This window comes from Leucoraja erinacea, chromosome 4 (genome assembly GCF_028641065.1).
Source record: "Leucoraja erinacea ecotype New England chromosome 4, Leri_hhj_1, whole genome shotgun sequence".
NCBI lineage: Eukaryota > Metazoa > Chordata > Chondrichthyes > Rajiformes > Rajidae > Leucoraja > Leucoraja erinaceus.
In genome coordinates, this window is record NC_073380.1 from 86573631 (window position 1) to 86592038 (window position 18408).

Genomic DNA, 18408 nt, shown 5'->3' on the forward strand with positions numbered 1-18408 from the left:
CCTGTGAACTGTCATCTTAAATGTATGCTCTCTAGTTTTTGAGTCTCCTGCCATGGCGAATAGACTGTAGCTATTCACTTTATCTATGCCCTTCATGATTTTATGTACCTCTATAAGGTCAGTCTTCAGCTTCCTACCCTCCTGGGAAAGTAGTCCAAACATATCCAGATTCTCATTATACCTCAAACCTCCCAGACATGATAACATCATGTAAATCTTTTTTACACCCTTTCCAATTTAATGGTATCCTTCCTATAGCAGGGAAATTAGAACTGGTCACAGTACTCCAAGTATGGCCTTCCCAATGTCTGGTATAGCTATAACATGTCTCAACTCCTGCACTCAGTACCCTGACCGAGCACCTTCACCTATACTCTTCTAGCTTTCTTTCCTCTCACCCCTGCAATCAGTCTGAAGAAGAGCCCTGACCCGAAATGTCGCCTATCTGTGTTCTCCAGGGATGCTGCCTGACCCGTTGAGTTACCGGCATTTTGTGCCTTTCTTTGGTAAACCAGCATCTGCTATTGCAACTTTCATGAAGCTATGTAGCTGATAACTTCCAACTGTGAGTTTGGGATTCATATTTTACTGGAACAATGAAATATCAGCATGTATTTTTTCTCATTTTAATTAGATTTATTTTTTTACCTGGTCATTGACAATTTTTTGTTTGTGAACATTTGCTGTATGCCAACTGGCTGCCCTGCTTCCTACATTACAGAAGTAACTGCTCTTTTTAAGGTCCACGGGCCATATCACAGCCCTCAGGACTTAACACTGCATTCAGCAATTTCAGACAACCAGCCTTTCCCCTTTCTATGAGAATTGGCCATTTCTCATGAAAGACCATCAATCTGAAACATTGACGAACATTGTCTGAAGAAGGGTCTGGACCCGAAACGCCACCCATTCCTTCACTTCAGAGATGCTGCCTGTCCCACTGAGTTACTCCAGCTTTTTGTGTCTATCCTCAATCTGAAACATTGACTGGTTCTACCTGCTGACCTGGTGAATGTCAGAGTCAAGAGTCAGAGTCAATTTAATTGTCATTTGGACCCCTGGAGGTCCAAACGAAATGCCGTTTCTGCAGCCATACATTACACACAAATAGACCCCAGACACAACATAATTACATTTTACATAAACATCCATCACATAGCTGTGATGGAAGGCCAAATAAACTTATCTCTCCACTGCACTCTCCCCCCCCCCCATGTCAGAGTCAAAGTCATAGCCCCCGGCTGGCGATGGCGATTGTCCCGCGGCCATTGAAGCCACGCCGGGTGGTGCGAGGTCGCACACCGGGTCTTGGTGTTAGAGCCCCCGGTGTGCGCTCGCAGAGTCCGCGGCCATTCCAGCCGCGCGGGGCAGTGATGTAGGCCCCGCTCCAGGAGCTCTTCAACCCCGCAACTCGGGCGGGAGAATTCGCCGTTGCAGGAGCCCCGAAAAGCGGTCTCCCTCCAGGGAGCCGCGGGCTCCCGGTGCCGCTGTCCACAGACCTGTCGTTGGAGCCTCCGACTCTCCGGTAGCAGCAGCAGCAGCAGCAGCGCAGCGGCAGCAGCGCTCCTCCACCGCTCCACCCGCTCCGGACTCGGCCAGCTCCGCGACGGCAACGGTGAGTCGGCACCAGAGTCCCCGGCTTCTTCCCGTTGGAGGCCGCTCGAAAAGGCCGGGTCTCCAGTGCAGGGAGAGATTCAAAAAGTTTCCCCCCCCCTCCCGCCCCACACACACACCCCAACATAAAATAACAAAAACTACATAAAAACACAGACAAAAAATAATAAAAACGCGGACAGGCTGCAGAGGCCGCTGCTGGCCAGAGCCGCGCCGCCTACAGGATGTTTCCAACATCCTCTGTTTTTATTTCAGATTTCCAACAACGCCATTTTTTTTGCTTTTCCGAAAGTTCCTTACTAGGCATAAAGTATGTTGGAATGCTCCAAGCTTCAGTAAAGCACTACAGAAATGCATGTTCTTTCTTCTTTCCAAAGTGAATGTGCAGGATAAAAAAAAACAGTATTCTCAGTTGGCAATCAAAAGTCCAGGGTCATTTACGTACTGTGAAATAAAAATCAGCAAACTAATCCCTTTCAAAAGCATAACAGAAGTTACACAAAAGGCTGTTACAATCAATTGAAGATATTGGGGCATTTTCTCGTCTGTGACAGTTGTTTGTGTTGCTCCGTTGTAAACTGGCTAAACAAAAAAAAAAATTTACAATAAGCTGCTAAGCAGCACAACAGTCACATGCCAACATTTCCGTTTTTATTTTTCTGTATTGTGGAATGAATACATTCATAGACTAAGAGCATCATCCCTCTGCATTCTGTCAACGGTTTATTCTACAAAGTGATGTTATCGGTCTAACTAAAGAAAATAGCGAAATTATTACAGTGACTGTTAGAAACTAAACATCTGGACATTCTGGGGACAGATTTACACGCTGCCTGTCAGATAAAACACTGCCTGCTGCTTACGAAACAAGGATATGCCTGGCAGCTTTCCCCAGCTCTGCTATCAGACTTCAGTACACCATTATTCCACCCTTACTGAAGAATGACATCCTGTCTTAGCTTATAGTCATTTCCATCAATGACAGTACCTCAGACAGCTTCTGATTGTAATCAGTTTTGTGGGTAAAAATTGAAGTTGATTTGCATTTCGCAGTTCACAGGATCTTGGGGAAATACAATACTTAACCAACAAATGGTACCCAATTGCAACAACAGCAATTTCCATTTATATAAACATTTCAAAGGAACCTCATCAAACAGAAGCTCAATCACATATTAGGGCAGATGACCAAAAGCTCATAAAATATGAGGGTTTTAAGCAGCATCTTAAAAGAGAGAGGTTAGAGTTTAGTTTATTGTCACGTATACCGAGGTACAGTGAAAAGCTTTTGTTGCATGCTAACCAGTCAATGGAAAGACAATACATGATTACAATCCAGCTATCCACAGTGTAGCGATACGTGATAAAAGGAATAACATGAATAACATTTAGTCCAATAAAGTCCGATCAAAGATAGTCCGAAGGTCTCTAATGAGAGATAGTAGTTCAGGACTACTCTTGAGAGGAAAGTTCGAGAGTTTCAGGGAGTTAAAGCATAATCCAACTGCAATTTCAAAGACCAACATTTTGAGAGGCTGAGTGGATCGAGGTTTAAGGGGGGAATCCCAGAGAGGCTCATTGCAACAGAGGTTTCAGGTACCAATGGAAGAGCTGCTTCTTTCCAGGGGAGCCAGAAGAGGAGATCTTGGTGACTTACGGAGGACATAGGCAAGAATTTTATATTAACACAAAAGCATAAAACTCAAAGATTATTCACAATTTTTATTTTAAGGGCTTGCTAGTACATTGGAAGAGCCATAATTCCTTCTTGTAGTTCATTTTGTTAATGTCTTACTTTAAGGAGTTATGAATGGCATTCTAAGGCTAAATTTTGGTTAATTTCTGGATCTGGGCGATGCAGAGGTCTGCTAAGAGTGATTGTATTTTATTTTGCAACTCAGCAGTTGCATGGGGCACAGAGCAAAAGTAAACATTTAAAGCAAAACACTGCTGCATTTAATAGTTCCATGCAAAAGGTGGCACACTGTGATGTGATTTTATCCTTGCACTGACAGAAAGGTTAAAGGAAGAAATCCGGGCTAATTGAACATATGCGATGTGATGGCCTGCACATTGTAAATCATAAGAATTAAAAATCATAATATTCTCAATGAAATATGACCATAATGAAAGCATACAAATATAGTGAATCAGCACAGATAAATAACTGTGCGTTGGGTCCCAGTCACACAGGAGGCCTGGTCCCCCAAGGCAACCCATTCCCCATTGCAATATTCCACCACTCACCCATTCCCCCAACGCAACCCGTTCCCCCAATGCAATATTCCACCACTCACCCATTGCCCCTAACTGCGCAGGTGTGGCTTATTTCACCTAATTTCCCCCAGCATTCCTTCCCCCCTTCATGTGTAGGAGGGGGGGGGGGGGGGGGGTGTGGTGTGGGGTGGGGGGGGGGGGGTGTGGGGGAGAGGGGTGTGGGGGAGAGGGGTGTGTGGCGGGAGGGGAGGTGCGTATGTGTTGCGTCTCTTATTGCATTCTGCAGTCGGTGTAGAATAACCCTTGTTAATTCATGCCATTTATAGCCTTCACCACACAAATATGCATGCCACTCTTTACATGGTATTACGGTACTACACAGAGTGATAATGAAAGGACACAACGCGGTCATCACGAAGTCTCTTCACAGCAAGTACTTCGACATTGTCCTTGGGGGCCATCCCGCTGCAGAAATAACCCTTCAAAGTGCGTAAGGAAAGCTGTTCTGGCCAGACATGGCTAACTACATTCTAAAAATGGTTGCTGCCTGCCTAATCTGCAATAACATGAACCCACACTCTCCCACGAAGCACTGACTGAAACAGCAAAACCACAACCGCAGCTGCTGCAAGAAGTCAGCCAAAAAAGTACATTCTTGGATTCCCGACTTAGTATCAACAACACCAAGATTGCCGCTAAGATAGACACAGGGGCAAGATGTAACGTAATCTCCAGGCAGATCTCTAAAGAATTCACAACAACAAAACTGTTCTGAAAACAAACTCAAAGTTACACCGATTTGGTGGGGGGTGGGAATTGCAACCAGTGGGTACGGCTACATTACAATGCCATCTAGCGTCTCAAGTTTACAACTTGGAATTTTTTATCCTTAAAGGAGAAATGCCACTCCTTCTGGGCAATGAGGCATGCCGTAATATGAACCTAGTTTCGTTTGGCATAACTGTGTATCAGCTGTCGAGTCTAAAAGTCCTACCCAACAACTACTCGAACAATACAAAGACTTTTTTGACAATCAGCTGGGCAAGCTTCCCATAGAATACAGCATTGTAACCGACAAGGAAGTTATACCTGTCGTTAGTTCTCCTCACAAAATCCCGCATGCAATGAAGGACCGCGTCAAAGCTGAATTAGACAGAATGGAATCACTGGGAGTAATAGCCCCTGTCAACGGCCCTCCTCTTGCGTCTCCACCATGGTTGCAGCAGTCAAGAACAAAGAAGAAATAAGGATCTGCCTAAGGATTTAAATACTGCCATCAAACAGCCACACCACCCAATGCAGGTGGTGGAAGTAGTCACGGCCAACCTGGGTAAAGCCACAATTTTTTAAGTCCTAGATGCAAAGAACTAATTTTGGAAAATGCCACTAGACCATGCATCCTTCATCTTAACCACATTTGCGACACCCTTCTGATGCTACCGATTTTTAGGAATGCCATTTGGCATCAATTCAGCCAGTGAGGTTTTCCAGCGCACTATGGAACAACTCTTTGATAGCTACCCATGTTACATAATTGTATATGACATCCTGGTCACCGGGCGCAATGCACAAGAACATGACTCAAATCTGAAACAGGTCCTGGATCGTGCCAGAGAAGTAAATCTCAAACTCAACCCTCTCAAATGCAGGTTTCGGGTCGGCGAAGTGACTTATGTGGGCCACGTGTTCACCAATAATGGACTTAAGCCAGACCCATTTAAAACCATTGCCATCAACGAAATGCCAGCACCTACAGATGTGACTGCTCTGCAACGATTCTTAGGCATGGTAAACTACCTTGGAAAATTCATCCCACTTCTGACACCACGTTCATTGGCAGCCCAATAATAAAAACACATTCATGATGAAGTCCAACTTTATTCCATCAAATACACTGGACCATTTCAACAGCCAGCTGCTTGCGACTCACTTACTAACTAGTGCTTGAGAGAGAGAGAGTCTTCGTGTAGTACCGTAATATCATGTAAAGCGTGGCATGCATATTTGTGGAGTGAAGGTTATAAATGGCATGAATTAATAAGGGTGCATCCGAGAGGGATGGCTTCAGGCAGGGGGCTGTCATGGGCCGGTGGGGGAAAGGGGAAGCATCCTGCACCCAGAGGAGGGGGACAGCTTCAGGCAGGGCCTGTTGGGGCCGGTGGGGGGGAGAGCGTCCAGCAGCCGGGCGAGGAGGTGTGGCTTCCAGGCGGGGGCTAGTGGGGGAGCCTCCTGCAGCCGGGGAGGGGGTTGGCTTCAGACGGTGCCTGTCGGAGACCGTGGGGGGGGGGGGGGGGGGGGGGGGCGGGGATCTCTGCCGTCGCCTACCACTATCGTGGCCTATCGCTGTCGCTCCCTACTGGCTTCAGGCAGGGACTGGTGGGGAGCATCCTGCAGCTGGGGATGGGACCACCGTTTGGAACAAAACTAGGTGCATTTGCAGCTACAGGAGAACGGTGGGTACACTGGCGAAAAATCGTCGCACTATCGAGTACCGTTTTTGCGCATATAGAATGACCGTGCAAACCGGAAGATAACAGCATTAGAGCTTTATTTATGTATAAATGCTGGACCCCTAACAGCATTGATGTGCGGAGAGATCTTGGGATCCAAGTCTGTAGATTCCTGAAAGTAGCAACATATGTTTTTAGAGTGGTAAAGAAGGCATATGGTATGCTTGCTTTCATCACCACGGCATTGTGCATAAGAGTCAAGAAGTCATGTTGCATCTTCATGCAACTACGATTGGGCCACGTTTGAAGCATAGTGTGCAGTTCTGGTCAGGTCTTTTCAGAAAGGACATCAAGACTTTGGAAAAGATGCAGAAGAGATTCATCAGGTTGCTGCCTGGTTTCGAGCGTATTAGCTACAACAAGTGGTTGGACAATCCTGGATTGATTTCCCTGCAGTGTTGGACGCTGAGAGTAGACCTGCTAGGTTTATAAGTTACTAGACTAAGTGGGACCCATTGGACACGGGAAGGCTGGTCCCCCAACGCAATATTTCACCTCCCCACCAATTCCAATATACTCACAGACTCACATACACACACACACACACACACGCACACGCAGACACGCACAGACACACATAGACACACATACACAAACACGCACAGACACACACACACACACACACTCACTCACACTCACACTCACATGCACATACACACACGCACAATCACACACACACACTGACTCACACACCATATATATGACAGTAAACTATCTTGAATCTACTCACAGGGCTGAGCGCGGCCTCTCCACTGTGGGGCTTCCGCAGTCAGCGACACTTCCGCAATCAGCGTGACCTCTGCACTTACCAGAAATTATGCAATCAGCGCGACCTCTGCACCAAGCGGAAGTCACAAAATGAAAAGTCACTAAACACAGTCGGACCTAATAAAGCATTTATTCCTTCCAAACACAGTCGGACCTAATAAAGCATTTATTCCTTCCAAACACAGTTTGACCTAATAAAGCATTTATTCCTTCCAAACACAGTCGGACCTAATAAAGCATTTATTCCTTCCAAACACAGTCGGACCTAATAAAGGATTGCAGTTTCAAGCACAGGCAGGGCAGCAGGCCAAACAACTCATGGCATTGTCATTTCATTTCATTTCCAATTAAGCATTGCACCTTCAAACACAGACAGGGCAGCAGGCCAAACAACTCATGGCATTGTCATTAAGGGCTAACAAATCATTTATTTCAAGTACATGGCAGACTCACAGTTCAGTTGATTCACACCCTAGAATGACAGTCGTGGCCTCTCCCTCGCGATCTTGCAGCGTGACTGACTCACATCCAGGCATCTGGGGTTTTATAGTTCTTCCCACCACCACCACCCCCCCCCCCGCCGGAAGGGGCATTACCTTCATCGCGGTGATTGACAGGCGAGAGGACCAATCAGCTAATCTCAAGATTTTTTAAACACTCATAACTTTTTTATTTTTAGTCGATGGGAAAAATCCTCAGGGCTGGCTCAGCGGAGGAGGACTGTGTGAGTAAGATGGCCAAAAATCACAGCGGTACAGGGTAGCGTTTTTTCTAAAATCAATATACACGCAGACAGGAAGTGGTCAAGATGAGACTTTTAATTATATAGATAAGCATATATATGATAGATAGTCAGAATCTTTTTCCAGTGTGGAAATGCCAAATACGAGATGGCCTAGCCTTAAGGTGAGAGGGGCGAAGTTTAAAGGAGATGTGCGTGGCAATTTATTTTTACATCGGGAGTGGAAGGTGACTGGAAGGTTCTGGTGATAGAAGCCGATAAGATAATAGCATTTAAGAGGCATTTAGATAGACAAATGAATATACAGGGAATGGAGCGATATGGGCCATGAGCAGGCAGAAGAGATTAGTTTAATTAGGCATTATGTTCAGCACGGGCATCGGTCTATGTTCTCCCTCTCTCCCCTCTCTCTCCTCTCCTCTCCCCCTCTCCCCCTCTCTCTCTCTCTCTCTCTCTCTCTCTCTCTTTCTCTCTCTCTCTCTCTCTCTCTTTCCCCACCCCCCCCACACTGATAAAAAAAACTTAAAACACTCAAAAATATAACCACATTTCACAAATAATGTATGTATGTGTGTGTGTATATATATATATGTGTGTGTATATGTGTGTGTGTGAGTGTATATATATATATATATAAAATATATATATATGTGTGTGTGTGTATATATATGTGTGTATATATATATATATATATATATGTGTATATTTCACAGTATTATGAAGTATAATACTGATTCCAGTTTTTAAAAATTGCACATTTATAGCTCTGTTCATGACCTCGTGATGTTGCAAAATACTTTCCAACTGATGATACGCATTTTGTGAAGATCAATCACGTCTATAGTGTGGAAAATATGGCAACCAAAATGTACGCAGCACAATTCAACACACAACCAAAATTTTGTATCTATGACCTGTTGATTGACAGGTAAGTAAGCACTGGCCAGAACAGGTGCAACATTTTAAACCTTTTGGCTGAATGCTGGCACCAACCTGCATGCAGCAAGAACCCAGAAAACAAATGTAATTAAATAGTGACCATGTAACCTGTTGAATTTTTCGTGGCAATGTTAAGAGATAAGTACTGGCCAAGCCGAAAGGATGCTGTATCTGAAAATGATGGCACTGAGCCTCGGTTTAACGTTGAATCTGAAAGAGTATTGAAGGGGCCGATCTAAGAATAGGTGCCGTGGAAACAGAATAAAGATTTCTCCTTGTGGAATTATTTCCAAAACCTGCTAAAAGTCTAACCAATTAAATTCCTATTAATAAAACAGTGGATATTAAGCAGCAGAAATTCAATTTGTACCAATTGACTATTGAATGACTACTTATAGATCAACACTGTTCCAGTTTTGGCTGGAAAAGGAAGGAGAGGGTAGTCATTTGGCTTTTACTCACGAGCATCTTACTTCATATTTTTGCACAGCATTCAATCTTTACCAGCTGGGCTTTTTGCTTCTGAACAACATTGCTGTACTGCACAAATACATCATAAAGACACAGTACACCCCAGTGATTTGACCAAATATCTGCATTTTCAAAGTATCTCATTATCTCTGGACATTTTCGGAAGTGGCGGCGCTGGGAACGGCTGCGGCTCGCCTGCAGTCCGTTTGTTTTTATTTTTTTGTGCTGTTTTTTTCGTCTTGTTTAGTTAAGTTTTTGGTTTTTAGGTTTGTGTTATGTGTGGGGGGTGGGGGGTTCAAACAGGGCTTTCTGTCTCTACTTTCGGGGAAATGCGACTTTCTTGTCGTATCCCCCTTCTCTGCCTCCATCTGCGCTGAGGCCTAATGGCGGAGCTGGCGACCTCGAGGCTCCGGTGGCAGAGCCTGTCAGGATCCGCCCTGGGCTCACTCCCGTGAGGGCGGCCCGAGAGGGCGGCTCGGGGCTGGAACGGCACTCCCGTGAGGGGCTGAGACGCTCCCGTGAGTGCGGCCCGGCTCGAGGGTAACGGCGCTCCCGTGAGGGCGGCCTGGCGCGGGGCTGAGCCGCTCCTGTGAGGGCGGCCTGGCTCGAGGGTGGAACAGCGCTCACGTGAGGGCGACCCGGCTCGGGGCTGGAACGGTGCTCCGGTGGCTGAGACGGCGTTCTGGCGGCGGCGGCCTGAGTCCGGGGTTCGGCTGCGGGCCAGTGGACGACATTGTCAACAGCTGCGTCCGCTGGACTGGAGGGCGACAGTTTCGACCACCCCGGGCAGCGAAGTTTGAACCGGCCCGTTCGCGGAGCTCGGTGAGCCGCGGGACTGACTTACCATCGCCCGGTGGGGTATCGCCTCAGCGCAGAGGGAGAAGAGGATGGAAGAGACAGCAGCCCTAAGATTTTTGCCTCCATCACAGTGAGGAGGTGCTTGGTGGACTCACTGTGGTGGATGTTAATTTGTGTTTACTATCTGTTCTGTTGTTTATTATTGTATGTATGCGACATTTCGTTCAGACCGTAAGGTTTGAATGACAAATAAAGGATCTAATTCTAATTCTAATTTAAAGGCATTTTTGAACTACAGGTCCTCCCCCAGGTTACAAATCCCCAACTTACAGTATGTGCAGCTCTGTTTACAAACTGCCGGACAATCTCACGAGTCCCCATGGTGACGCTTTCAAATTCATGCAGCATCCGGATAAAAATTATTCCATTCCTTTTCATCTCTGTTGCAAAACAGACCAACCACAGACCAAATTTGATTTATTTTTTTTTAAACTGGAAATCTGAAATAAAAAGAAAACGCCAGCAGGTCAGACAGCATCTGCGGGAGGAGAACCAAATAAATTTTCAGGTCAATTAGATAAAGTGAGAAATGAAACAAGCTTCAAGTTTCTGAGAAGGAAGGAGTGGAAAATCCACAAGTGAAAGTTTGTGAGACCAGAGATATGAGGAGAGATTTAATAATGGGAATGGTGATGTTTTTAGTTGATAGTGGCTAAAGACATAGACGGGGGAGGTGTCAATTGGAAGGACACGCCTCTCTTCAGCTGCTGCCTGACTTTCTGAGTATTTCCATCATTTTTTGTTGTGTTTTTCAGGCCTGGTAGTAATTTGTGACATTTCTGGAATGCAAGACTCCTGGCATAAGGGAGCTTTATGAGCATTAAGCATTCCAGCAGTAACCATGGACTTGCACATTTGCTGAAAACCACACCCAAGTATAATACACTGGAGATTACTGTGGCAACTTTTGGGAGCAGTAGTTTGTCTTGCAGCTCAAAAATGACAATCGATATTTGTTTTATTTCACCCTTCAAATCAATTTATTTTAAGACCTGAAAGATTTCCACCATTTTCAACAGACAGGCTATCGGGTGTCACATCAGTGGCTGATATTTTTATTGCTTATTGACAGGATTCATTGATATTTTGTCTGCATGGGTGTGTATGTACATATATTTGGTTGCTTAGTTTGAAGTGAGATACGTATAATTATTTTCCCCTAAATGTACAGAATGATGTCCAGAAATTAGCTGTTGAATATTTTTGTCCTTTCTAGTCATAAACTGTAATTTTGTTATTATGTGACTCTTTGACGGACTCTGTTCAAACAAAACTGTAACATATATAATACAAAAATCATTTTATATTTCCTGAAGGTCTTTGAATACCAATGTTTTTTTGCGTTCATGTACTTTTTAAATTACAGTTATTTGTCTCTTTAATTTGCCTTTTTGCAACTATAGGGCCTGTGTACATTTAATTTTGATTATCTATAGAGTGCTTGCAGACTTTTTCAACTTTCCCTCTCAGTAATATCATACACATTACAAAAAAAACCTAGTTTACAATGTTACCCTGTATGTGGAGGGGAGTGTGCCTGTACAGTGCCGTAATTCACTGCCACCTTCACTGTATGGGACACAGTGCAGGGACCCTAATTGTTTGTACCATAGTGGTGATTCTTGATGAATAAAATTGTGCCTAATCCCATGCCTTTGGGTGGAATCTTTGATACATGAAAAGGAATTTACTGGGCCTCTTGGTTGCATGGCACATTTAATGTTGGCCTTTACAGGATGCAAGGATTTTCTATCAATAGCTATAGAGACAACTGAAAAGGCTGAAAAAGCACATTGTACCAATATTTTGGACCTGAATCTTCAGAAGTCTGAATTTTTCTATTCCTTTGGCTAAGGTGTTGTGCAGTTTCAGGTCTTTCAATGAATTAGATCATAAGGAGATTTGATGTGCAGTGCTCAAGTAGCATCTCAAAGTTTGTATGCAGTTTACTTTAAGATGCTTTTTTATGGATATTTGCAAAGGTTTAAGAAATGCAGTATTGTGTCTTGGGTGGCGGAGATAAAGTGTTCCACTGTTCTGTAGATCACAAAGTATGATGACAACCGACCCTTTAATGCTGTTGGATCATTTTCCCCTTTGTCCATGACATGAAGGGCTCGTGATCAATCTCATCATCATCTACCTGGATAAGACCAAAAACTGTGACCAGTGGCCCATTGTCAGTGCCAGAATTGCTGGCACCATAAGCATAGCATCAGGCCAAGCTGCTAGCACTGCAATGTGAAAGGCTCAACCCATCTGAAATGCAACCTTTGCTATCTGGTGGATGGTGGCATTTTTTTAGCCACTCATATGTGCCATTGTTTTGCAAAGTAATTTATGTAAGTTTACCTTTGGATTATGAATTATACATTCATCTTGCCTTAATGCCAGATCTGATAAGATGTGTTGATTGCATTCAGGTTTGATTTCTTATCTTTTCCTCCAAAAATTGGCTTGTGGCATTTTATGCACTATACTTTTTTAATTAATATGTAGAAAATGGGGTGAGTATCTTTAAATAGCAACCCTGAAAGTCGGCTATAAATGATGCAAAATTGCACAGGTGCAATATCAATACGGTGTATTCAGTAACAAACTATGATTGTTACTTTCTTTTAACTTCAGCCCACTACATCTCTGGAGGCATGTGCAGCCTATCTGGCAACAGGACCAAGTTAATCAATGCCTCTTACCACATGGAGTCGAGCCTTGTGAGGTTTGTCTAGTCACAGGGCATGAAATGTGGAAATGTGATATGGTTCAGCAACGACTGTGATTCTGGACTATCTGCTGAACCAAGAATATACGCACCGCGATAGTGGTTAAGTTCAGCCAGTGTGATTGGTTGAGCAACCCTGCGTAGACTATTTTCCGTTTAGCCTTTGCTCTGACAGCACACACCCTGGATAAGTGAGGAGACCATACAGGTGAAATCCATTCTCACATTTGCCTTAGGGGCAACTGGACTGTAACAGAATTTTTCAAACCCTTTGGGTCCAACTGTGGAGCAGAGAATAAATGGCTGAGGTGCCTGGTGTTGACAGGAAAATCAATGCCTGGTTATATAGACGTGACAGGCGCAGACTGCAATTCTGTCTGTGTAGAAAGTCCATAAAGATACGACAGTTTATTTGTTAAAATGCTGTGGTAGGATTGTACGCGTGGCTTTAATTTTCTTACGCCTTCCTGTCACTTGTATCTAAACCCCTTTCTTTTTATTTTGCACAACAGGAAATTTGTGTGCGAAATCTGTGACCGGACTTTCACAGAGAAGTGGGCCTTGACGAATCACAAGAAGCTGCACATGGGCCAGAAGCCATTCAAGTGCCCTTGGCTGACCTGCCACTATTCCTTCCTCACAGCATCCGCCATGAGAGATCACTTTAGGACCCACACAGGTTTGCACTTTAACTGTCTGAATAACCTGATTATTAAATCTGTCAACAATGTACATCTAGCCAATGGAAACTTGGCAGTTCATGTATCCAAAGTAATTCTCCTACAGAATAACTGCACCATTATAAGCGATTCTTTGCTCCGACCAATATGTGTTGATGAAGTTTTGATTTCAGTTCTCCCCTTTTCATTTCCTCTCACTGTTGTCAACTCATTGAGGGTTAGACCGTCAACATTTATACAGCATCTTTAATGTTTGAAAGAGCTTTGTCAGGCAATGTTTCCCACTGAGCCATGTATTTGGGCATGTCTTGGACAAGAGGGGAATTTTCAAATTGAGGTCAGACCAAACTGAGTGCCAGTGTATGTCAACAAAATCTGGAGTGAAGGGTGAGTGGATCCTTGTATGAGTTAGGGGATGGAAATCAGAGTTTAGGATAAAATCAAATCCTTAGGGAGTCAGAGGGGGGAAGATAAATTTATCTTTATCAAAATAGATAATTGCTCGATCTTTTAGTAGTATTTTCAGTATAGATTAGTAATTGATGTTTGGCCAAATGGTCTATTTTAACGCTGACTCAATTACACTAATTTCCATGGCCTTGTAAAAGTTACTGTGTGATGGAGTAACTCAGTGGCTCAGGCAATATCCCTAGAGTACATGGGTATATGATGTTTTGGGTCAAAACCCCTCTTCAGACTGCGATTATGTTGGGGGGGGTGGGGGGAGAAAGTTGGAAAATGAGAGAGATAGAACAAAATGTGGCAGGTGATAGGTCGACATAGGGGAGGAGAGGTTTGATAAGGCCAGAGATAAGAAAGGAAGGAAGGTGTGAGACAGGTGTGAAGAGTTGCAGATTATAAAGCTGCAGGGAGGAAAGTGGGGGGGTGGGGTGTGAGTGGAGCTGTGCTTCCACTTTGAAGGAAATTCTGATTGTCTTCGGATAATGTTAGGGAAATTAAATAATTTCGCGAAGTTTCCGCATCCGGCCCACGAAAGGGTCCAGTCCGGCCTGCGGGTTGATTTGGGGAAAGAAAGTGTATTTACGACCAACTGCGCCTGCCGCACAATTGAAAATGGTGTCGGGGTAGGGACGCAAAACGACGCCGTCTCACCGCATGTGCTCATTGGGCCCGGTATCCGTGTGTGCGCAGTTGGGGCGGCAGTCGCACATGTGCAGTTGGGGAAGGCTTTGAAAATTTCAGGAAATACCATCAAATTCCAGGAAATTTGGGATTCTAAGGATTTTTTTTTGAGGTGTGGAAGCACTGGAGTGGAGGGAAGAAATTGGTGGGAGTCCTGCGGAGGGAAGGATGGACGAGAGGGGAGGGGAGGGGTTGTTGGGGACCAAGGGGAGGGGAATTAGTGCAGGGTCACCCAAAATTGGACAATTCCATGATCATACCATTGGGTTGTAAGCTTCGCAAGCAGTGTATGAGGTGATGTTTCTCCAGTTTGCATGTGGTCTCACTCTGGCAGGGAAGAGGCTATGATAGAAAGGTTAATGTGGGAATGGGAAGAGGAGTTAAAATGGTTAACAAACGGGAGACCCAGTAGGTCTTGGCGGAAGTGTTCAGTTAAATGGTAACTAGGTGGTGTTTTTGTTTTGAGGTTCAATCCCTTTTGGTTCTGCTGCGTATTTGCTTGCCGTCTTTCCCGATTTATTCGGTTTCCTATTGGATTCAAATTGACAATAAAATATTTGTTTCAAAATGGCAATACTTTTGCAATTAATTGTCTGGTTAAACTCTTCCTTTGCGCTAAACGATTGTGGTTGAATTTCAGACATCGTATCATTAATAAATAATTTTCTCGTATACCTGTACAGAATGTCTGTGCATAGATTCAAATAAAGACACAATGAGATCCAGGGTGATTGCAATTATACAGTAACTGAATCGTTCCACCAGTTTACCCATGCAATGTAATTTATTGATGGACTTTGTATAATGGTGCCATTATTGGTCCCTGAACTTACAACCACCTCTTGAAGTATCAGAGAAACTTTTTCGAAAAAAGCTGGACGCCCTGAAATAATACTTCATTGATACAATAATATATTAATGAGATATTTTAAAGCTTTTAAAAAAAAAATTATTTGAAACAAATTAATACTGTGTTCATTGATTAGACTCTTTAATAAAGTACTGTTTTCCTAGTGAATATCTTCAATCAAACCCTCATATATTAATTTTAGCAATAAACTAGACTAAGTGCAAACCCCGCGCCCCCCCCCCCCCCCCGCACCCAACGCAATGGGGGGGGGGGGGGGGGGGGGGGGCGGCGAGCATCCCGGAGCCTGGAGGGGGGGGGGGGGGGGGGGGGGGGGGGGGGGGGGGCTGATGAAGCGGGCCACTCCTCGCCTACCCCTATCCCCCCCCACTATCCCTCCTGATATCCCCACTGCTCCTCCTCCTCCTCTATTCCCCACTCACTACGTCCCCCACTCCCCCCTCCTCTCCTCTCCCCATTCCCCATCTTCCCCCACTTTCCCCCCCCTCTCCCCCTCCCTCATTCCCTCACATCTCCCTCCATACCACCCCAGGATCTTTCCCCTCTCCTCCTCCCCTCCCCCAATCCCTCCCTCCCTCTCCTTTCCCTACCCACAGTCACTCCCTCCCTCCCTCCCTCCCTCCCTCCCTCCCTCCCTCCCCCCCCCCCTCCCTCCCTCCCTCCCTCCCTCCCTCCACCCTCCCTAATCCATCCCTCCTCTCTCCCATCCCCCTGCCTCTCGCTCCCCCACCTCCCCCCACTCCTCACCTCCCCACCCCCACTCCTTACCTCCCCCTATCCCTCCTCACCTCCCCCACTGCATTCCTCTCCCTCTATTGAATTCCCCCTCCTCGCCCATGATCAGGAAAAAACTGAAAAACGAGGAAGAGATAGATTTCTCCGCGGATTTTGAAATTTGGAATGGCCCCACCGCCGCCCCTACAGCCCCATCGTCGCGAAGCCTCACTGCCGCAGTCTCGATGCCTCCTGGATCACTGCGTAGAACCACGGCAGGGCCTCGGGGGTAGATGGGGTCCGACGATGGGGTCCGCAGCTGGGCACCACAGAGGCCGTGAAGTGGGCTCGGCACCACGCAGGCGCCCGCAGTCACAGCTACAGCCAGCTGCTACAGCCAGTTAGTGATGCTCACTCCGCTCCTTCAGCTTTATATTCTGCTCGCCGAGCGAGGCGAGCGCCGCCCGTGACTGACAGCGGATCTGGCCAATCAGTGCAATGATGGTGCAGGAAGGGTTGTCGCCGTCCCGGCGACTGACAGCAGATGAGACCAATCGGCATGGCGGTGACTGACAGGGGAGAAGACCAATCTGCACATGCGCGGTTTTTAAGATTTTTAAACCTTAATAACTTTTAAAATATACCATCGATCGGAACATAACTTGTAGCACAGGAGAATGGTAAGTAAGGTGGCGAAAAATCGTAGCACTATCGCGTACCATTTTTGCGCAAATAGAAAAAAACGCAAAACTGTAAGAGCACAAGATCAGAGTTTCAGTTATGTAGAGATAGATATGTAGATAACCATGGGTATGGGGATCATACATTCTCTAACTCTTTTGGGTCTTAATTTTTTGTGGCAAGTCATTCAATGACAACGTTATCCACCCGTTGTTACTCAAACTTGCTCTGGTGATGAAGCCAGTTAGAATTTTTTGGAAAGTTATCGAGGGCATAAAATAGAACATAGAATAATACAGGTCTATTACCGATTTTCTGGCAGTTCCAGAGCTTAACCAGATTATCCATTTTTGCCTGACCAGTGTAACAGAGAAACATAGAAAAATAGGTGCAGCAGTACGCCATTCGGCCCTTCGAGCCAGCACCACCATTCAATATGATCATGGCTGATCATCTAAAATCAGTACCCCGTTCCTGCTTTTTCCCCATACCCCTTGATTCCGTTAGCCCCAAGAGCTAAATCTAACTCTCTCAAAACATCCAACAGTCATGTAATAATGATACAACAATATACTTCTGACCCACTAACTATCCTTCTTCCGTGTCTCTGACCCACTAAGTATCCTTCTTCTAGCAACATGGACTGCTAGAAGCTTAAATAAAACAAATATTCAATGTAAATTAAATATGCTTGACACCACGACTGTCACTTGGATCTTACTCAGAAGCCATTGCTACAGTTAAATTTAAGCAAAATAAGCTAAGAATTGCACAACTGCCAATGCAAACAATGAACTCTTTCAGACAAAGGCAGACATCCTGAAAGAGCGCGTACATACGCAATGCCATCTGTGCCAGCTCCGTGAATTAGCCTGCGGTCGCGAGAATATCAATTGCGTTTTCATAATTTTGTCCGGATTACAGGAAGTGGCGGATAATCACATGCCAAAAAATCAGTGCTGGACCTGTATACCACAGGACAGACACTTCGGCCCACAATGTCTGTGCCAAACATGATCTCAAGACCAACTCTTCTTTGCCTACATCACTACTCCTGGCAGTGCATTCCAGGCACCCACCACACTCTGTGTAAAAAAAAACTTGCCTCGCACATCTCCTTTAAACCTTAAAGCTATCCCCTCTAGTATTTGACATTTCCATTATTAAACAATCAATTTCTTATTCAAGCTTTAATTTGTTTTGTTCATTGAGAATACAAAATGAATAACAGGTATCTCCTTGTGTTTAGGAATAGGAAATTTAATATATTCTGGTCAATCAAAGACTTGTAATATAGTATAATGTGGATAAATGTGAGGTTATCCATTTTGGTGGCAAAAACGTGAAAGCAGACTATTATCTAAATGGTGGCCGATTGGGAAAGGGGGAGATGCAGCGAGACCTGGGTGTCATGGTACACCAGTCATTGAAGGTAGGCATGCAGGTGCAGCAGGCAGTAAAGAAAGCGAATGGTATGTTAG

At 45.0% G+C, this 18408-nt stretch overlaps 1 protein-coding gene across 1 annotated transcript in view; it reads left to right on the plus strand.

Moving 5' to 3' along the window:
• Positions 1-18408, plus strand: part of LOC129696654 (zinc finger protein 407-like) — a 528355-nt gene that overhangs the window by 319864 nt on the left and 190083 nt on the right. The window contains 1 exon segment of the mRNA XM_055634746.1: positions 13354-13520. Within this exon segment, the coding sequence (XP_055490721.1) occupies positions 13354-13520 (167 nt within the window).